Source organism: Bombus terrestris, chromosome 10 (assembly GCF_910591885.1).
Source record: "Bombus terrestris chromosome 10, iyBomTerr1.2, whole genome shotgun sequence".
NCBI classification, from domain to species: domain Eukaryota; kingdom Metazoa; phylum Arthropoda; class Insecta; order Hymenoptera; family Apidae; genus Bombus; species Bombus terrestris.
The window spans coordinates 3,611,230-3,623,635 of NC_063278.1; the positions used below are offsets into that span (position 1 = coordinate 3,611,230).

The 12,406-nt window shown below is 36.2% G+C and overlaps 1 protein-coding gene and 1 long non-coding RNA gene across 3 annotated transcripts; both read left to right on the top strand.

Annotated features, from left to right (window-relative positions):
* Positions 1 to 1,653: 1,653 nt before the first annotated feature.
* Positions 1,654 to 6,177, top strand: LOC100650945 (phospholipase A1). 2 transcript variants are annotated; one of them, XM_012319504.3, is made up of 8 exons: positions 1,654 to 1,724; positions 1,929 to 2,140; positions 2,208 to 2,367; positions 2,603 to 2,745; positions 4,723 to 4,977; positions 5,298 to 5,486; positions 5,610 to 5,733; positions 6,005 to 6,177. In XM_012319504.3, the coding sequence occupies exons 2-8, from the start codon at positions 2,107 to 2,109 to the stop codon at positions 6,063 to 6,065; spliced, it is 966 nt and encodes a 321-aa protein (XP_012174894.1). In that variant the 5' UTR covers positions 1,654 to 1,724; positions 1,929 to 2,106; the 3' UTR covers positions 6,066 to 6,177. The 2 variants fall into 2 exon arrangements, with proteins under 2 accessions (XP_012174894.1, XP_003403021.1); XM_003402973.4 differs by having other exon boundaries at positions 1,654 to 1,713.
* Positions 6,178 to 10,561: 4,384 nt separating this feature from the next.
* LOC125385824 lies at positions 10,562 to 11,812 on the top strand. The gene is made up of 3 exons (XR_007225494.1): positions 10,562 to 10,945; positions 11,501 to 11,650; positions 11,728 to 11,812. It is a non-coding gene; the product is annotated as an uncharacterized LOC125385824 (long non-coding RNA).
* Positions 11,813 to 12,406: the final 594 nt, after the last annotated feature.

Sequence of the window (12,406 nt, forward strand, 5' to 3'; positions counted from 1 at the left end):
ATATTGTGCCCAGATTCAATTATCCTATTGTAAATACTTACAATAAGTGGAGACAATAATGGGAAATGTCTACGATAACTGAAACTTTTGCACATTATCTTTGAAAAACGGATTGTTTATGAAATCAGCTAAGCCGTCAATTTGATGGGTCTCGTAGAGATAGATATACTACAAACAGTTTTCAAAAATTAGAAAGCCTAGGAAAAATAATTTTGTGCATAAATTCTTTAGATAAAATGATTAATTTACAATGCAAAATGATTAAAATTAATGCTATGGTTTTTTAGATATTTCATTTCGAAGTTCAAAATCCGTCAAATTGGCGGGTCCCGTAAACCTATTGTTAATGTTATTGTTATTTTTGTAGTGATAATTAAAAAAAAAGGCTTTTTATTTATTAATAATTTATTTAAACGTGAAGCCTAATATTGTTCCTTTCAGACTTAATTTGAATAAATCGATTTTTTAATGAAAAATGCGTATTTTCGTTTACCCGTCAATTTGACGGGTCCCGTAGAGATAGGTATATACGAAACGCCCGTAAACCTAGTGTTAAAAAAGATAGCTGTTAATTTCATGCGTTTCGTATCAATATTGCAAAAAATAGATCAATTTCCTACCTGTCCGCAAAATAGATACGTCGAATCCTGCAGTTTGCTTGGATCTGTATGCGTGTAATTACGACCTAATTTGTCCCGTACGCTTTCCGCGTGAAGTCCGCGAGATTAAATTGAATTTTATTCCAACCACCGGATAGGCCGATCGGCATCGACGTGCAGAATGGTGGAACTCGCGTGAAAACTCACTTTGAAAATTGCTCGTGCGAAACCCTCTGTGTATATCCTTGTCGTCGAGTATCTGTCGAATCAAAAACGAAATATACTTTTTTTCTACATTCATTTGTAGTTTTACGACATGCTATTACTGCTATTGAAAAAAGTATAATCAGTAAAGAGCTTTCCTCGTGAGACATTTACTGTTATTTCGAACGTGAAATACTTCTTTATGTTTTTGATAATCATTATGAGAAGCGGAAGTTTCTAAGTAATGTCAAGGACTTTCTTGGGACCGCATGGACAGAAGATGTATGATTTCAGAAGATGATTTCACTTCGTCGTCTGTTACTCTTCGAATGTATCCATTTTTCACCTGTTCGAGACGATTGATACTCGGAGCAAACAGATTAAATGCAATGGAATTTATTTTATTAACTTGAACAGATACAATATTTAGAGATATTTAATGACGATAAATCCCGGCTGCGATCGAAAGAGGCCCGGGAACTGGTGCGAGCGACACACCGGGCCCCTCTCAAGCACAGAATGCATCGTCTCCGGAGTCGCCGCACAAGGCAGTCCGGTTCCCCTACCGGACTGCTTGGCGGTAATTACAACATATTACTGGAAATAATTTTCCAAAATTATGCTAGATAAATACTCAGACAATATACTCTGTGGATAATATTACATGTTTCTTTACAATTATACTCTATTTCCTACTTTTAATTTCGTAAATGCAAAATCTGGAAAAAAAGTTACACGTGCTGAAAATACCACAACATTTTTACGAATATTTATGCATTAGCGGAGTGTTAATTTAGTTACGTAATTTTCAAATTTCGACGTCCTATATAAAAGATCGAGATGTAACGAAATACTCCATTCAACAGTTTGCTGTACGTGTTACAAACGGGTAATTAAACGAAAAAGCATGGTAAGTGTACGGTAAGTCTTCGATAAAAGAAATGGTTAGTTTTAGAAACATCACTGTTGTTATTGTTTTTCGTATTACTAGAAATTATTACGTACTGTTTGGCTTCAAATATATCTACCTTTGAGAAATAAATTAAAATATATTTAAAGCAAATAAACAATTCTTTACAATTAACTTATCTTAACTTTTCACTTAAGATCGTACATTGGTTGCAGTTCAAAAATTAGATTCGTCAGTGTGTCATTCTTCATCCATCATCAATTGACTATCAGTCACTTACCAACCGTGCAGTACTCGAATGGAAAATCATTGTTTTCCATAAACCTATAAAAAAACGGCGAAACACGGAGGTGAAAAAGTAGAACAATATCACGGTGTGTGTAGTGAATCACGATGATAGTCACGTTAAATGTATCAGCAACAAAATGTTCGTATCAGAATTTTTCTAGATCGAGAAAAATCGTGTAATTTAGTAACGAAAGAAATTTTTTCAGTTCATCCTATACTCCTTTCGATATTGATCTATGCCGATCCAATATTTAGAACGGAGGGAGATCAATACTCAACTTACTTTCATATCAATGTTGCTCCAATGCCTAAATATCTCACTTTAGACACCTACTTGAACACAACCAATTTCACGCTATACACAAGGTTGGTTTTATTTTATATTAATTTCCTTCTTTATGGAAAATCTTTATGTACATTTTGCACGTTTGAATTATCATAGAAACTATCATAGAAACATAGAAATTCGCGGATCGGCACGGTTAAAACATATTTCGTAGCAAATAAACAATTATATAGCTCGTATTGTGTTCGATGAATATTCAGCAGATAGGTTCAATGTACATTGAACAGTTTCAGTCAAATGTGGTTTTTCATTTAGAGACAATCCCATAAAAGGCGACATCATAAAACCAAATGACGTAGAGTCCATTCGGAGCAGTTATTGGAATGCAAGCAAACAGACCATCATAATCACTCACGGTTGGATACAAAACGGTGCAGCTTGTGAAATCATACGCGATGGTAAATACGTAGATACGCTATGAGCGCAAATTCGTGATATAATTGAAGTTAGGTGAGATTCTATGACTCGAACTAAGACGAAGATAAATAACAACGAAATTACGTTTTACAATTACACAGTTTCGTTTTTCAAAAAAAACTTGAATTTCGAAAATTGCCAAGAATACGGCAATATGAAATTGCGCGATCTTGAATTTTGAAAAGACTTCAAAATTCCGAAGTATATGGTGATACGCAACTACGTTGAATGATACAGCAAAGAACTAGCACCAGACATTTATGATCACATCACTCGAAATGTCACATCCACGTGTCACAGTAAAAGCGATTAATACATATGTGGCTCGTGGTCATGGCAAACGTCTATAAGCATACATATATATTAGATTGTTAGAAAAGTTTCTCTCGTTCTATCGGGAAGTAATAGATACGTAATACTTTTTCTTTTATATTATTTTATTGGATTATATATGATCCATTTCGTTACACTACTATTACGATCATACATGATTCAATAAAATAATATAAAAAAAAAAATGTTGTGTGTATTAATTCCATATAAAACGAAAGAAAATTTTAGCACAACCTAATACATCGTCACTTTGCAATTGCACCTGAATGGAGATGACCACTCACATGCCACAAATCTCAATGACTTCTTTTTTTTTTTACCAGATTTTTTATTACCAGATTTTGTGTATTACATATTTATATTTTCTATAATACACGGTGAATTCTGGTTGTGGGGTGGTTCAGATAAAAATACTGATATTCGACGGTACGACATAAGCCATGCAATATTATATTTTTTTTTATAAAATTACATTTGTAACTTAAATTTAAGCCGTTGGTAGAGCGGTGCTTATGTACGATATTTTTTTTCTTCTTCTATCCTGAAAACCTGATCCAAAAACAAGATAGGATTTCAATGACCTTGTAGATGTGTGCGTTGTGTCGTCGTCGGTGATAGCAGTAGTTGCCGGCTGTAGATGCCGCTGCTGGCGGATTGCTAATCATTCTATTTTGATTAAATCATTCTTCTATTTTGAGCGTGGTAGAACATTAGGATCATCATGGGTGCCAGGAATCGAACTTGGGTCCCAAACGTTCGAAACCTAGAGCGCTAATCATTTCGTTACTGTGTCCGTTGCTTAGTTAGAGTCGTGTTACGGTATTTGTTGTCGAGTGCCGCTACAACTTCAATAACCTTTCTAACATCCTCATACACAAATATTTATCGAATGTCCAACCGGACAAATTGTAAAGTACAAATAAAATAATAAAAAGAAAAATATACAAATAGCAGAGGAAAAATATTATAAAATAAAAAGGTTAATTCTGTTACAGTAGTTCATGGCGAGTCCATATTTTTGGCATTGGATACACTGAGTTGTGTTCCTTTTGTATCGTGAAGTTTCTATTGCTATGATTCTGTTTAATATTTTTTCACGTCGAAAATACCAGTATTACTCCTTTTAGGTTTAACCTACAACATTGTTGAATAGATAAGGTATCGCTATACCAATGTCAAACAGTGTCTTGTTCAAAATTACATACTGAACGAGATAATTTTATTCCACATTTTAGACTGGTTTTTCCAATTTTTTTAGGCAAATTCACCTATATTTATCTAATTTCTAAATCCCAGTTTGTCGAAAACGAAGGCTTCAACGCAACTTCGTTATTCCTGATTTTTATCTTAATTTGAGCCATAGAATCTTCCTGGACTTCGGTTCAGTCGAATTTAGATACCCATTTATACAATATGTGCACTGCCGGCCATAAATATCTATTGATAAATTACAAGAATTTGACTTTGCGTGGTAGTTCACATTATAAAATACTTGAAACATAAACGCAGTAAAATGTATTCAGTTCTTAATCAATGCGAACAAGCGTGCCAACGGCTTTTGAGCGGCAGTGACCATATATTCGATAATTTAATATTAATTACAAAGAAAAATTTTCTGTTCTTAGCTTTCCTTGATGTCCGAGACTGCAACGTTATTATTCTCGATTGGAGTGAGATATCGAACTACGTAAATTATCTCGACGTCGTAAAGATGGTACCGCACGTTGCTAGGTATTTAGCTGATTTCATAAACTTTCTGCATACTAAGGCTGGTTTGCAAACGTCCAATTTGAAAATTATTGGACACTCTCTCGGTGCTCAAATCGCGGGCTTGAGCGCGTGGGAGGTAGGAAAATCGAGCCGAGTGGCGGAAGTTGTCGGTGAGTAACGATATATTATTAAAGTGTCGATTGAAAGTTCTCCAAGAAAATCCAGTAGCGCCAATTTTAATAACAGATTAAGAACGGTAGAGTAGATTGATTCGTGATTAACAAATGAAAGATAAGCAGAAGAATAAGCGAGATTTACATATTTGAACGATAAATTGTAAAATTGCGGAGATATTCTTACATTATCTTATCTCGAAGGGATACGTTTTTAAAAACTATATATATTTTAATGTAATTTGATTCCATGTCTGACAAAACGACATTATGATACAACGGAGTATACTAGACCTTTAAATATTTGCCATTTACAGGACTCGACCCTGCCATGCCAAGGTTTCATGACAAAAAACCTGGTAGAAGAGTTGATGAATCGGACGCAGAAAATGTTCAAATTATTCACACATGCTCTGGATATTTAGGTTATTATCTGCCTGCTGGTACTTCAGACTTCTATGCGAATGATGGAAGACATCAACCAGGATGCGGCATTGACTTATCGGGTACGGAACATACTACAGAATATTCTATTATTGACATACTTCAACTTAAAAAATATTATTTCTATGCCTCAGTCTGTGTGTGTTTGTTTGTACGGTGTTAAAAACGAATTTTATGAAACGCAGGATTTTGCTCACATTCGCGTAGCTACAGATTCTTCGCTGAATCAGTTAGGAATCCGAAAGGCTTTCTCGGTGTACGCGCAGATGGTGCAACAGCATATATGGGCGGTGCTACCCCCGATCCTAAGTAAGTTTTATTTTACTACTGTTACGAATAGATTATGGAGTTCTACGTACTTCCGGGAAATTTAAAGAATGCGTAGAATGAAAATAAATAATGGACAGTACATGTTATAATATCTAGGAGATAAAAATTCTTTGTCTTGCACTTTTAGCTGAGTTCATAAAAGTACGAATTTGCATAGCTACTTGAGAGCTAATTGCTAAATATATCTGTTTAATTATTTTTTTAATTTAATTTAGTTAGCTGGTACTAATATATGTTAATCTTTTTACAGTGCTAAAGGAACCTACTACTTCAAAACTAACAGTCAGCCTCCTTATGCTCCTGCTAGATAACATTATTCTTCTGAATATTCAATATTTGGATGTATTTTGCACAGATGTATTTCAATATTTGTAAGATAGTTGTCTGAGTTATGAAGGTAATTAAAAAATAAATAACAATTGATTTTATTGTTCTTATTTACTTTCCATAAAAAAAATATATATATATATAAATACAGTGTTCTACTTTTGGTATTAACTGATTAGACATTTGTTTGTACACTTACAAAAAAAATTTCATTTTGATATTTTGCTCAGTAGTTAAGTTATAAAAAAATGAACGAAATCTGTATAATATTTTGTCGGTAAAAAGTTTAAGATTACACAAAAAATATTAATTTTTGGTATATACATAATTTTTGTTTAAATTCAATATTTCGTCCAATATCCGTTATTTCTTGTCACTTGGCATAGAATCTATTAATTTTTTACATTAATCTACCGTAATATTATTCAAAGCTGTTTCAATCCTAAAATTCATTTAAATTTTTTGCTTTATAACCTTGTATTAATCTTTTTTATGATGCTGTGCAAATTCTCGATTGATTTAATGCCTAATGTTTGCGACGGCCACGGCAACACGGTAATATTTTCTTCTTCAAAAAAATTGTTTTAGAATTTGAGCCACATGCTTCGAATCATTATCATTTTGGAAAATAAAATCATCACTCATATCGTTACGTGTCAAGGGCAACATCGTGTTATTGAATATGTCCATGTATTGAAAACGGCCCATAATTCCGTCGATATGACATATTAGACAGGACCGCCTCGAGGGAAACATACCCACACCACAATGTTTCGATGTCGAATATACCGTATCCCGTCAGAAGAGACGCGATTGAATTTCGATTCGTCCGAAAACAATCTCTTTCACTTGTCTAATGCTTATGAGCTTTAGCAAATGCAAGTCGTCTTTTTCGATTCCTAGAATTCAGCAGTGCTTTCTTTCGGGGTTTTCGCCCATTTAAGTTAAAGTCTTCTAATCTTCTCCTAACAGTTCTAGCACTAATTTGCGCATCGTTTTTGTAGTTTATCTCCGCAGCAATATTATTTGCACTACGAAAACGATCCCTTTCGCTCAATCGATGAATCCGGCGATCCATTTTCGGCGTTGTTTTCCGTGATCTTGCGTTTTTCCGTTGATCGCGATACATGCCTGCCTCTAAAAATTTATACCAAGCTTGCTTACAAGCCGTTTCTGACCTGTCCACTATATTTGCTACTTCGGTGAGGGTTTTACTTTGCTTTCGCAGCCTTACGATTTGTTCCCTTTCGTTTTCAAGTAAATTCTTTGATTTACCCGTAGTCTGTTCCTACCTAAATGAATTTTAAAACTAAAATAAAACTAAAATAAAACGTACACTAAACAATGCTTTTGACGTTCCAGAATCAAAATGTTCAAAAACTGTACTCATACTCGCGTTTTACACAGATCGTCTTAAACTAATGTCCACTGTTTACGAGTGCTAAGCGGTAACTGACTGTTGTAACTTCTACGTTGTTTGTATTTAACAACTGACGTTCTGAGATCAAACATACAGCTATATTATTCCAAAGAGACAAACCGAATAAAAGAACAATACGCGTATAAGATGTTTGTTATCCGGTTTACAAATCATCGTCTTAAACCTTTGTCCGCTACTGTAAATCTTGGCTATGCGATTTTTCACGAAAAATTTACCGAACGCAAAGTACTTCGTGTCGTACTTCCTAAATCCCGATGACTTTTTTGGAACTGAGGCGGAGATACAGTTGTGGGTGACAATGCTACTGCTGGTATGGATGTGAACCCACAGAACGCCACAGAACCATTTGGGCAGAAGATGAGCTTTGTGGTGAAATTGATCCTGGCTATTTGCAGAGCTAGAGATAGTCCGGTCAAAATATAGTAATTGTGGACGAAACAAATAAATGTTAATTTTCCCGGCTTTTCTGTAATAATAATTCTACTACCATACTTTACTTTCATCAGTATTTTTATAGTTCTGCTATCTAAAGCTACATTTTTACTAACATTCTTTAGTTCCATTCAATGTACACTGTTTTTGGTGCGTGGAAGAAAAATCGGACTCCGGGATTCGAAACCCGGGTTCTGAACGTTCGTAACCTAAGGCGCTAACCACTGCATCTGCCATCGTCCGACACTAGTTAGTATCGAGTGGTGATATTTGGCTTGTCGAGTGTTGCCACACATCACTACTTTCTATAAACTTATAAATCTCCTCAATCGCAGAGTTTGCTGTCTCATCTTGAGGACGGCTCACTCTACCGCCAGTATTAGGTCTCAGGAAAGATTTGTAACAATTGTCATGATACTTAGCCTCAGCAGCGACTAAATCATACTCAAAATTAACGCGTGCAGTAACAGCATTTGATACGTCGTTAGAACGATCTTAAGCTACTGTCAAAACGGATTCTTTGAACGAAAGTGTAGCAACGTAATAAATTTTTTGTCCACGATGCACCCACCCCAGTCCACTCTCTCCCATCCCTTCACAAATAGACTAACGAACTGCCCTGTTTTTGCGACCAGGTTTTCAGGACAGAGATGGAAAGAAAAAAAAAACAATATCGTACATAAGCACCGCTTTATAGCGACTTAAATTTAAGTTACAAATGTAAACTTAAAAAAAAAAAGAATGTAATATTGCATGGCTATATCGTACCGTTGCGTATCGGTATTTTTGGCTGAACCACCTCACAACCGAATTCATCGTTTATAATGGAGAACACAAATATGTAATACACAACAACTGTAATAATAAACAAAAAAAAAACATAATTCGTTCGGAGAATACAAATATGTAATACACAACAACTGTAATAATAAACAAAAAAAAAACATAATTCGTTTCACGAATACTAACGTTACAGAACATCCGCATGTGGGCTCACGATAACATAAATGCTTGTGATGCTCATACAGCAATTGCAAAAGCTCGAAGATAGATATAAGAAAGTTAGACCAAGTGAAATAATTTATTCAGTAGTTTTCCTCGTGACTTTGTAATGAGTAAACAGATGACAGATTGAAATAACTGATAGCTTCAATTAAAAAGAAACGATCAATTTTACAATCACCGTGGTTACCGTGTCGTCCAATATTTCAAATTATTACGCGTTATTTAAATCAAATTTAAAATCAAATCATGTGTCAAGTATATCCAAAGCAAATATTAAGGCACTTCGTATTTAAGGTCATAAAAAATTCCGTTAAAATTAAACGCTATGTCTCTAATTCTGTCTAGCTGATTCGTGGGTGTGATCCCCCACCCTGTAATAAACCAACAATCGAGTATCGATTATTTATCAATTGGTCCATACACGAAGGGAAAATTACTGCGTCACTGAAGCGTATAAAAAGGAAGTGGCCAAAGAAGGAAAGAAGCTAAGAAGTCAATCCATATTGCGGCGCATACAGTAGGCGAGTCCAATCTTTTCAAAGAACTATGCCGGATGCTCGGCATTAAGCATTTGCGTACCACAGCCTATCACCCCGCCTCCAACGGGGTGGTAGAGCGTTTCCACCGGCAGCTTAAAGCCGCAATCAAATGCCACAATTCGAGCAACTGGGTCGAAAGCCTTCCCATAGTTCTTCTAGGCATTAGAACCGCTATCAAGGAAGACCTGAGCGCAACGGCAGCCGAAATGATCTATAGTACGGGCATACGATTGCCAGCGGAATTTTTCGTACCAGCAAAACAACCGGCCAACGCGGAATTCGCAAACCGTCTACGAGAGCGAATGAGCGAGATCAGACCTCTGCCGACTTCACAATACGGCGAAAAGAAAACATTCATGTTCCGCGACTTAGAAACGTCGCCGTACGTGTTCGTTCGTTACGATGCAATCGGAGGCCCTCTGCAACCGCCGTACGATGGCCCTTATCAGGTGATACAGCGTGGGGAAAAAACCTTCATCATACGGGTGAAGGATAAAAGCGTGAAAGTCTCCGTAGACCGTCTAAAACCCGCCTTCATCGTGTCGGAAGATATTGAGCACCTAGAAAGGAGTGCACAAGCCCTCGACGTGTTTGTACCTAGGAAAATCTTCCGACCGCAAAGCAGCGAACAAGCGCAACAAAGCGACGGAGACCATTACACCAAGAGCCCATTACACCACGCGTTCGGGCAGGAGAGTTCGTTTTCCCGACCGTTTTCAAGCGGGTTTGAATTAAGCGGTTAGCAAGGGCACCCCCGCTATCATAAGTAAGCCAACATAAAAGAAGTAACGTTAACACTGGCACGGGGGTACTGTAGCGGTACTTGTCGACAAAAGTCATTATGGTTTTTGCCCAGTAAATCCGCTACACAAGAAACCGTGTTCACTCAAACACGAGCTAATTATACATCCATCGACCTTAGGCGGTTCCGATCATTAGGCCAAATCCGTCGTTTTTGCCGTGACCATAGGCCCTTGAGTCAGCTATCCAAAAAGCCAACAATTGTAAACAAGGTCGCGAGCTCGGCGCCCGTTGGGACGTTCCGAGAACATCTTCGAAATTCAAATCCCAACACCTGTCGTCAACTCCGGCGGATATAAATATAGCGGACAGGGTAGCGACGCATTCTCAGTTACCGAGAGACACGAGCAGCAACAATTAACCGATACTTCTTTGCGCCGATCTATTAGCGACCGCGAAACGAGACAGCAAGTGTATCGTGCGACTAGTGTACGCATTGGGTATATTCTAATAAACTACGTAGTTAGGTATACTCCGGTGTTTGTGAAAATTAATTGACACCTTATCACCTCGCTTGTTACAAAACATCATACGTTTCCGCTCTCGTCGAATTAATAAAGATAATCGAAAAGAAAAAGTATTATAATACCTTCACCTTATCATTGTCCCGAGAAAACGTCACATTTAACCATTTAACACACGTAAGGTAAGAGAATTTCTTTTTTCCCTTGTAATCGAATCAAATTTGTTTTCTCTTCTGAGAAAATCGCGTAAAAGCTTCGTGAATTTGTTTGCATTTTTAATAAAGGAAGGCAATAAATTCGGAAATATTATTCGAAAATGCAAAATTTTATGTGAACATCTTTCTATGTATATTTATGTAATAGCGGAGCAGAAATTTTATAGTTACATAATTTTTAAAACATCGATATTATATATAAAGAACCGATATATAATACTCCATTCAGTTGTTCGTTACACAAGTTAGAAACAAGTAATCAGAAGTAAAACTACGATAAGTGATAGCTTCGATAAAAGAAATAGCTAGTTTTAGAAACATCACTGTTATTGTTTTCTGTATTACTAAAAATTATTTCGAAATTATTAGATTATTATTAGAATTATATATATGTCGGAGATGAAAGGAAACCGAAGCCTTTCCTTTGAAATTTTGGGAAATTCCTCTAATACTTTAGCCTAGATTCTATCATAGCCGTAATTATGCTTTTGCTGTCATTCAATCTGATTGTAATTGTTCAAGATTTATGATAGTGAGATTGGCCTCAAGGTGACACGACTGATCGCTGAGCGTAGCCACGGTCACGGGATGGACGTCTTGCTTTATGGAAGTGTGGAATAGTTGTACGACTCTACCTAAAAAATAGTTGTGACGACATACGGCCTCAAAAACGTACGTAGCCACGTGTAATTTTATATCGGAGGTGCCAATATAATGGGCCATACATTGTATTAATAATCAAATTCCAGGCAGAAACTGCTTAGTAACGGCGATTAGAACCTTCTTGATGCTTCTTTTTTTTTTTTTTTTTTTTTTATTTATTAGAATATTTATAATCAATTCTCGTTGAGAATTTTCAGTAACTTAATTTGGCGTGATACAATGACATGGATTATAATAGTTTTATATTGTTGGTTCTAGTAGAAACTAAGGATTTAATGTAGAGGGTATTTTCTTTTTAGTCTGCGGACCTGGTCCGTCGTGTCAAGTAGTTGGGTGACTAGTGGGTTGTGGTGATTGTTGACTCTTGTGTTATATCTGCTTCTGGACTTGTGTATTTCATCTTTGACTGTAGGTATCTTGAGGTCACGGTGGATTGTTTCGTTGGTAACATACCAGGGTGCATTTAATAGGGATCTTAGCGTTTTCGTAGAGGGTTATTTTGTTCTGTATGTTTAGTTTGGAGCGTCGGCCCGTGAACCAATAGAATTTTCTTAGTTTTTCCTTTAATTGCTTTGTTTTTTCTGAGATATGTTTTTTCCAAGTTAGCCTTCTGTCCAGAGTCATGCCCAGGTATCTTACGGAGTCCTTGCTTGGGATTATTGTGTTGTTAATGGTGACCTGGGGGCATTGATGCTTCTAACGAGTATTTAACAAACGAACGCAGTTGAGGAGAGAGGACAATTTTCATCTTATTATGTTCTTATT